The sequence below is a fragment of the Mytilus edulis genome, chromosome 9 (assembly GCF_963676685.1).
Source record: "Mytilus edulis chromosome 9, xbMytEdul2.2, whole genome shotgun sequence".
Taxonomy (NCBI): Eukaryota; Metazoa; Mollusca; class Bivalvia; order Mytilida; family Mytilidae; genus Mytilus; species Mytilus edulis.
Genome location: NC_092352.1, coordinates 72,237,098 through 72,247,350, shown reverse-complemented (window position 1 = coordinate 72,247,350; position 10,253 = coordinate 72,237,098). Strand labels below are relative to the sequence as shown.

The window sequence follows — 10,253 nt, the reverse complement described above, 5'->3', positions numbered from 1 at the left end:
GAAAATATGTTGAATTTGTAAAAGTTTTAGGTCAAAAACTCTAATTTATGCTTTTTTAATGTAACAAGTTACAACGTATTTTTGCCGTTTTCTATATGTCCGTTTCATGCTTTATAGATTAAATTTTAATTTACCTTACTAGTAATGTGGATTTTAATGGCATGCATTCATCATTTTATCATAAAAAAAAATCTTATTCTTATTCTTATCCAAAAATATTTTATACACGGTTGTATAAAACTATTTAAAAAGCGCATTTTACAGTTGCCATCAACTTTGTGCACGCCGTCTCTATGGTCGGGTTGTTGTCTTTTTGACACATTCCCAATTTCCATTTTCAATTTAAATTCGGTAGGTCACAATCATTAAAAGGAAAGGGATATTAGTTACAACGTACAGAACATATCCGATATCATATCCGAAACGATTATTCCGTCACGGTCAATCAAATGCTATGTGAAATGGTGACTATACCTGTAGTATTGTACAGCAGAAAGCTTTACTCATGCCTAGTATTCTAAAACAAGATAAATTCAATTTTTGAAGTGCTCCATGTATTTAACAAAGACTAATTGGAGAAAATCAGTAATGGTAATGCACCTGAATACATGAGTAGGTTTACATCACTGACGGATTCGTTAGGGCTGCCAGGTCAATTCGGTTCGGTGCTATAAATTATATCTTGTCGACTTAAACTTCCAAGACGTGATAAATAATGTCGAAGAGTACAAAATACTTGGAACAAAGAATGTACAATACATTTATCGCAAATTCCGTTACAAGAGGTGTGTATATCATGTATATATTTATAGATTATCGTTGATCATCTCAACGAGATTGCTTTCCTCGCTTGAGCTGGTACAGCGAAAGTGAGAAAAGCAATCGAGTTGAGATGACCAATGATAATCTGTTTATCGCTATTTTACCTATGACGACGTTGTCAATATCATGTCAATTTCGTTAGCAACGCCACGTGGCCTCCTTAGTTTCTAGCGATAATTTTTCCATCTCAAGCGAGAAGCATGATATGAAAATTATCATAAAAAAAGATCAAAGGAAAAATGCACAAAATAGCGATAATATTAAGATATTTTTGACATGATATTGACAACGTCGTCATAGGTAAAATAGCGATAAACAGATTATCATTGGTCATCTCAACTCGATTGCTTTTCTCACTTTCGCTGTACCAGCTCAAGCGAGAAAAGCAATCTCGTTGAGATGATCAACGATAATCTATAATTATTTTCAAAACATGTGAGTCCGTAGATGCATCACAATTGTAAAATATTGTATCAACTGAGCATATACAACATAATTTTATAACAAAAGTTAAGAAACATAACTTAAATTTGATTTCATTTCTTTGCTCTATTTTGTCATGGGGACTATCATTATATCATACTTGTTTACTTTGATATCGACATTAGTCATCTTAAAATGTTTATATCAGCAAAAATAACCGTAAAAGTACACATAATTTGAAATATTATTGATAAGGGAATTCCCGTTTACTTACCGGGGAATACATTCAGTAGGTGTCTCTGTTTAAACGTAAAAATCTTTAATTAAAAGCCCAAAAAGGTCAATTCGAAATCAAAAGATTTTGTTTTTACTATACAGTAAATTTTAGGGTAATAACCAATCTAATACTTAAACATATTGTAAGTGTGTATTGCATTACCACGCAGCGAAGCATATCTGATTTCTTATTAGGTTTCAATACCCTTTAAATGGACATCAATGTGTATCAAAAGGCATTGTTTATACTGAACATATAAAAAAATGTCACTTTTTGCAGACATTCTAATTAACACGTTATGTGGTAAACATATTTGACATGAACAATTTATCTAACTGCCTAAGGTTGCAAAAGGGGAATTTGATCGTTTAACAAATTTTTTACAGCAAGACAAAAAATTATCGAACTTTGTTGCAGTGTTTAAAGCAGTAAATAAAGTTAACTATGGAAAATAGTATTTGATATATTTATTTATTCATAAAACAATAAAATATCTACGAATCAGCAAACCAACTATACAACGGCACGGGACGTTTGCGCTTTTTCATAGGACATTTGCGCTTTTTTGTTTTGGACACTTGCGCTTCAAATCATAGGACATTTGCGCTTTTGTAATATTTGGCTTTTATGACTATCCTCCTCTTTTAAACGGGCTTAGGACCGGCAGGTCTGACCTGGCAGAGTAAAAGTCATAATTTTCTATATGGCTATACATTTTAAAGACACAAAACACGTACAGTTATCACAGGTCCGTTTTCGCTTGATTTCGGAAGCATAAGGAGTGAAAAAATTTAGCTCTTTTTATCTGTCCTGACTGGTCCACATTTAGTCCACATTTCAAATAAAAAAAACTCGAGAGTCTCTTTCTAAATTCTTGACTAGGGTGCCTGTTTTTCAATATAACAAATCTTAATGTAATTCACCGACTGTTGTCCAATAATACTCTTCAAATAGCAGAATGAGTTAAGTAAACTGTTCATTATACTATATTGTGGGCATGGAAGGATTCTGGACTATTTGTCGTACTACGCTTACTGTATGATGACTAGAAATCGTTAAGTTCAATTGCCACATAATTTTCTGTCAGGCAGTCTGCAAATTTGGACATCTAAGTTCAATTCACTTGTATATATAGGTAAAAAGCGCAAATATCCATATATATATATAGGTAAAAAAGCGCAAACGTCCTGTGCCCCTATCCAATAGAAAGTATAAAAGATACCTGATTTACCTATATTAATTATTGAAAACAAATTCAATCAACCAGAAAGTTGTTGGTGTTGTGCGTTTTATTCGTTGATCAGTATATTTAAATCCACAAAGAATCAATATCGTCCATGTACTTAATTATTGACCTGTACCATGTACATTTACATTGTCACATGAAAGTAGAAGATCATCGCATTATTCCTATGGTTGTTTAGATTAACGTTCTTTATTTATTTTGGAATTTGAAATTGTGACGGTCAACTAATAGTGTTAATGTTTGGCCGATTTTTCTTTGTCTCTATATATATGAGGAGGATATAGTAGACCATTTTAAGTTCTGTCTTTGGAATGTGAAAATGCAGGTATGAACTGTAAGATATATAAATATTAAGTTTGCACACGCGTTAAAATTATTTGTTTTTGTTTATAGATTTTCAAGCTTCGTATTTTGAATACAACAGGTTATAGGAGATTATCTCTGAGAGGGATAAAATTAAATAGAGGTAAAAGATATCAGAGGAACAGTCAAACTCATAAATCGAAAGTATTATATGAAAATGACATCGCCATGGCTAAAAATGAAAAAAAGACAAACAGACAAATAAAAGTACACAAGAAACAACATATGTAGAAAACTGTAAACTGAGCAACACAGCAACACGAACCCCACAAAAAACTGGGGGTAATCCTAACTGCCACTAATTACTTAGAACAACGAACAGTATACTCTTTTTTTGTAATTTTTCACTACAAAAAAAAAAAAAAACTGTGGAAAGAATAATCGTTTCGGCCACAAACTACTAAAAAAAATGCCGGAAAAATACTCTTATTTGCCACTTATTACTACAAAAAAAAATAATACTGCATCATATTGCTCATATTTGCAAATTACTAGTACAAAAACTAAGGCACTATCAATCATACTTGCATCTAATTACTAAAATATAACTGTGGACACAGAATACTCTTTGGTTTTGTTTACTGCAAAAAATGCGCACATATTTATTCAAAGAACTGCGGATAGAATACCAATTTTGCCACTTATTTATACGAAAACTGCAGACATAGTACTCTCAATTGCTATTTTTCAACAAAAAACATTGTTTACAGATCCCACAAAGGTATACCCGTATATATATACTTAAAAATATGTAAAAATCGTGTGATGAGGAAAATCATAGCCAGTATCGTAAAATGCTATTCATATAATTTGATGTTTCGTTAGGTGACTAGGGGTTTCTAGATATAACAAAATTCGCTTTTTTAAATTTGTAGGATCTTTTCTCAGCAGAAAACACGATGGATTCAGCATACCAGTCGCTTGTTGAGAAGTCATTCTTTCAGTCTTCCCCATGTTTTCTCCTTTTACTTGGAGCACCACTACGAGTTTTTCATTTTGGTCGAGGAAATTCTCCAAAATTGATATATACTCTCGGAACTGTAAGTTTTATAATAATAATGAAAATAATTACATGTAGACGTGATATTGGGAACGAAAGAAGTAGTAAATCAAAACAAGGCAGACGTATAATGCGGGGTTCACACATCGCCGATTATTGCTCCAGTTTGAGATCAGACAGCGATACGACACGAAAAGTGAAAAAGTCGGATTATTATCCTCATTTATCTGGAATGTCCTATAATTGTCTGAACGCAGTGGTTTAAGTTCGTAACAGATTCCTATGGGTCGGGAAGGGTCCGAATAGTTCGGCGAAGCACCTCGACAGTTAGGTGCGTCCCGTAACATTCGGGGAAACTCAGCCGATTTAGTCTAGTCGGATTACAGTCGTGCCTATGTCGTGACAGATTCTGCTGTATCGGATCAAAATCCTAACAATATTTTGTGTATTCTGGACGGTGTCCTGTGGAACGGGAATGATCTGGCGAAATTTTTTTTCATTGCTGTTTTTCTGCCGATTGAGTCCAAATTGCATCCAAATCTTGTCGATTGCTTACCGTTTTTGCCGAAACCGTTCCGGAACAGTCCCGTTATTAATACGAAATTCGTCAATGATACCCACGTCAGAGTCCCGACAATTATAGAATACAATACGACTGAGACCAGACAAAGCCGTTTGCAATTGCGATAGAGCGGACCGTGATATGATTACGTTCCAACTGTACCTGCTCATTCCGAGTATGCCGACAGTTTTCGAACGGATAACTTCCGTCAGCGTCGGTTCACTGCCTGGTCACTGTCTGATTTCTGTCGAATTACATTCGGTAGAATCGGGACGCAGTCGTGACAGGCTCGATCGAATTTTACCAGGCGAAAGATACAAATTGGATTAGAAGCGGATTAAGAACGGGATTATCGGGATAAATTCGCTTGAATGGTTGAATATCGACGCTTCCTGCACAATATCTGATTGTTGTCGTGGATAAATTATTTGTTTTACAAATTTTAATTAAAGTTTGAATTTCCATCCACGATTAACAGGATCTTGATCAGACTTTTGACAAATTTTAATCGCGAATGGTCCTGTCAAGGACGGCAGTTAAAATCGTGAATGTGTGATCCCAGCTTAATACCGCAGCCCCACTAGGCCATGTCGCACTACGATCTGTGAAATTTTGAAGGGGTCTTCAAGATCGTGATAAGCATGACCAACTTTGAACTTGTTCAAAACAATCGTGGTGCTGTCGTGGCGAAATCAAGTCGTAGAATAAGTGTAGTGAGAGCGCACTAAGATCGTAGTAAGATCGCAAATGTCGCTGTACCATCGTAGCGAGAGCGTAGCGAATGCGTGATTCTATCAGGAGAGACTGCACTACTATCTCATGTAGCGACGTTAATACGACCTCACTACGACCATCATGTTCTCACCGCGACCGAACTACGCTTCCTCTACGACTATACCACGACCATAGTACGAGTCTAGCACGCCCTTGCAGTCCTCATCACGCTCCTTCCGTCCTCATCACGCTCTTCTTTCGACCTGACTACGTTCACACAGTCTACGACCATCATTCTTATTGTCATTTTCACATAAAATATGATAATTCTCTCCAGGTATTGTTTGTCTGTATTTAATTAGGACTTCTTATCCATTTTCTTGAAGGCTCAACCATGCTTCTCATTTTTATATAGATTAGACCGTTGGTTTTACCGTTTGAATGGTTTTACACTAGTAATTGTTGGGGCCCTTTATAGCTTACTGTTCGGTGTGAGCCAAGGTTCCGTGTTGAAGGCCGTACGTTGGCCTATAATTGTTTACTTTTATAAATTATTACTTGGATGGAGAGTTGTCTTATTGGCACTTATACAACATCTTCCTATATCTTTTGAGTTTTGACTCATCTGTGCTATCGTTCACTAAAATATCGTCATTTAAGCTTTATGGACCAGCAATAGGTTGTAAATTAGGTTAGATAGGTCGGTCCGACATCTCTGCTTGATCAGAATTCGTTACTATCAGAGCTCCCTCTGCCTCTACATTAACCCCTACCACCACGCCCACGTGTTCTATTAGATTTTGGTGGCATGACTGCATTGTTTCCGAGAAATCTACGTATTAATCAGAAATAGAAGGAATGGAACTGTATTGATTTGGAACACGATGTTGACGTTATTGCTGAGAACGTAGTAAGATCGCGGTATGAACGTAATATAATCGTGGAAAGAACGTGCTATAATCGCAATAGAAGCGTGGTAAGATCGTGTTGCAATCGTTTAACTCGTGGTATGGTCGTAGTGATAACGTGATGAGCGTAGAAAGATCTTGATAAGCGCGCTGAGAACGTGGTATAATCGTAGCGGGATCGTTTAGAAGCGTAATGAGGACGTAGTAGCATCGTGAAAGCAACGAAAATTATATTATCATGCCGCTCATACCGCGACCTCACCACGATCTGAATTTATTTTAGATCGCGGTGAACGTGGTGCGATCGTTGTCTAGAGGGATTGGGGCTTTACATTTAATTGCATATAAATGCTTATGTTATTGTGTTAGACAGTTAAGTATTCAAATTTCAGTGGCAAATAGTACATGCGTTTACATTGTAATTCGGAATGTGCCTGTCGCAAGTCAGTGCATGGTTGTCGTTTGTTGCTGTGTTATATACGTTTTTCGTTAATTATTTTTCATATCAATTATGAAGGTTGAATTGTTTTACATTTTGATCATTTTGGGGCCTTTTATAGCTAACTATGGATATGGGTTTTGCTCTTTGTTAAAGGAATTATGGCGACCTGTAGTTGTTAATTTCTGTGTCATTAAATCTTTTGTAGAGAGTTGCCTCATCGGCAATCATACCACATTTTATTTATATATCAGGACGAAAACATGTTAATGTGATATGGACATGAACCATGTTTTGCGCAATATCGACAGAGCGAGCTTTATCTGAACGTGCTAGTTCACACAATCAGTCTGTCTTAAAGTCGACCTGTCCGCATTCTTAATCCTAAATGCATAGAAAAGTGTGTATTATCTAGCAAAATCTGCTGGCAATGCACACAATGAATTGACTCACATTAAGTAAACGAAATCATATATGATTTTAGTCTGTTTACCGGAAATGGAAACCCTTCTCCATGACGAAATTGGCAGGTATATATTTTTGATGACTATATTATATGAGAATTGGACACGATCTGTTAGATTGTTTCTATGATCTGTTGTACGTCCTTGTTTCGGAAGATTTATCTGTTGATTCGGTCTATTGTTTTTTTTTTCTTTTTTGGGTTGGTCAAGCCTGAGATATGTTTTATACATATCAGCGCTACAGATAAATGTAAAAGAATAAGAGACGCTACTCATCATAAAAAAAACCCCATTTAATTGAAAATTATGAACAGATGTACAGTCATATTTTGACACCTTTTAGACAGTTCTAGCTAGAACAGTTCTAACCTAGAACTAATTTGGTGAATTCTACCTAGAACTGATTTAAACAGTTCTACTTAACTACGAACTGACTCGGAAAGTTCTACCCTAGAACAGTTTTAAACATTTCTACTTAGAACTGACCAAATCTAGGGTAGAACTGTTATAGGATAGTTTAGACAGTTCTATGACAGATTATTCTGACAGCTCTAATGAGTGGTTAAAAGTGATATTGTACGTCATGCAGTATAAGAAAAATCACTCGGCTTAATATTACATTCTATAGATAAGAAGAACCTATTCAAATTAGTCTTATTTTTCATTGCAGATGTTGACGGTTTCAATTGCTGTTTTAACATTGGGTGTGTTAGCACTTAATACACATGGCATTCTGGAAGGGGATCCATCTCTGACGGAATTGTTTCCAGTGGTTGTCATTATAACAATGGTAATATTACACTTATTCTTTAAAAATGCCTATTGCTCGATGCCTTATGTTGTAAACAAAATTCTCGCAGTTACTGAAAGATATTACATGTAGCTCAATTTTAAAGTACTTCATTTATATCCATACATTTAATAATATGGTTGCATGCTGCATCCGAAACAATGATTTTCGAGCATTGTCATATCCAATGCAAACATTTCTGAAACTACGGGCTTGAAATCTATTGAAATTTCTGTTATCAGTATAAAATAAATATTTATTTATAATGTTGTGAAAGACAGTATTAAACAATCAAAACCAAGGAGTAAACAAAGACTTATTAAACCAAAAGACATTTACACCAACAGTTATAAATAATAAATAAGAAACACGAACTCCGCTAAAAACCGGGAGTGAAATCAGGTGCTCCGGAAGGGTAATCAAGCAAGCCAGATAAATTGTATTCAAAGTGTGAGGAATCCCCTTAATATTAAATAATGAAGTATTTGGACGATTTTAAACTACTTAGTTTGATCAAATTGTTCTTACAAATACTTAATTACTTGGAATATTACACTTTTTCACTTAAAATACTGAACTAAACAAAACTTGATATCAGAATGGGCAGTATCTTCTTTGCTTGCATATACTACAACTGGGATGAGTTACTTTTTTGTGTTTCAATTTTTTTATATAGTAATTTAGGTACTTGAAATAAGGCATACATTGTACCTGATTATTTTTAAAAATTAATAATTATTCTTTTAAATCAAACTTTAAGGACTGGAAAACAAGAATGTTTCATTATTTTTCAGGCACTAGAAGCATGTCTATCTCGTACAAAGAAGATATCACAATCTCGTTCGAAACTTTTTTCATTGTTGCTACTGATGTTGTTCTTGTCTATTTTACTAAAACTGTGTTTTAGCAGTATACAAGCTGGTGTAACGTTCCGTGTAAGTACATGTATGTTTTGAAATTTAAAGTCAACTTCGAAAAAATGAATCTTCATACTAACTACAAAAACATTTGCCAAAAACAAATATGACAGACATATATGCATGAACCAACGACAACCACTGAACTATAGGCTACTGACTTGGGACAGGCGCATACAGAATCTGAACGTGGCACCCTTTATTATCATCATATTAGTCAACCCCTTTGCATAATAATTCGATACCCTGGATTCAATTTCGCTCGAGTCAAGCGCTTGGAATTTTTATTTTGATTGATTTTAAAAAAAACAACTGTTTTAACTTTTGGTGCATTTTTAACGCTTTTCTAGATTACCTTTTCGGGAAGCTGAAGAAAACTAACTATTTGAATGTATGTAATGATGAGTATTGATTATGTGTATGGAAAAATAGTCTCTTTATATGTGTATGGAAAAATAGTCTCTAAAAAATGAAAGTTCATAAAAAAGAAACGCTAGCCTATATGTCGACCGACAGAATGACTGGAAAACAACTACATTTTGTAATTGGTACACACCAAAAAAAGAAATTACAATTTGTTTTAAAGTGAGTTCTCTTGTTTGAAAGATATCGTTGAAGTTTTAAGATTTTGCAAGCTAGAAATCCTATATGTTATTATGGTGAGGTTTGTTATCTATTTTCTACATGAAGATAGTCCTCTTCTCTCGAACACTCCGGCTTCCTCCACCAATACGAACTATCCTCCTCGAAATAGCATAATAGTGTTGCAAGACACGTTTAACTCCTAATCAATGACTCAATCTGCTTGTGATAAAGAAAAATAAATGGTAGTGCCAAAAAAAAAATGTTTTCTTTTTTTTCAGAATGGAACCTATGATTTTTTACAGAGTTGTATCCTTTTGTTATATTGTGTACTGGTGTTGACTCGCCTGGTTGAGTCAGTGTTTTACCACAGTATAATGGAGGATTCTTCTTCAGGAAACCAGGTGACTATTACATATGTGCAGCAGCATATAACTTTTTATACTTTTTACGACAATAAATTGTGACATGGGGCTGTACACGCTTACCATGTATATGATGAATAATACGAAAAAATGAAACAACATATCGCAAGATAAATTAATACTTGACAATACAACATATTACATGAACAACCAACTCCTCAGAAAAAGCAGACACACAGACATACAGACACAAATAAATAAACAAATAACACTATGTACAATGAACTCATCATACACTCATGTACCTCGCTTGAATTGTTGTACGTGATGGCCTAGTTTCGTCTAAAACAGACTCATCATTGGCGCTCGAATCAAAAACTT

At 34.8% G+C, this 10,253-nt stretch overlaps 1 protein-coding gene across 1 annotated transcript in view; it reads left to right on the top strand.

Annotated features, from left to right (window-relative positions):
• Positions 1-2,824: 2,824 nt before the first annotated feature.
• Positions 2,825-10,253, top strand: part of LOC139488967 (multidrug resistance-associated protein 1-like) — a 51,767-nt gene continuing 44,338 nt past the window's right edge. The window contains exons 1-5 of the mRNA XM_071274957.1: positions 2,825-3,093; positions 4,007-4,171; positions 7,889-8,008; positions 8,803-8,943; positions 9,789-9,911. Coding sequence (XP_071131058.1) covers positions 3,088-3,093; positions 4,007-4,171; positions 7,889-8,008; positions 8,803-8,943; positions 9,789-9,911 — 555 coding nt within the window. The 5' untranslated portion in view covers positions 2,825-3,087. The remainder of the gene's footprint in view (positions 3,094-4,006; positions 4,172-7,888; positions 8,009-8,802; positions 8,944-9,788; positions 9,912-10,253) is intronic.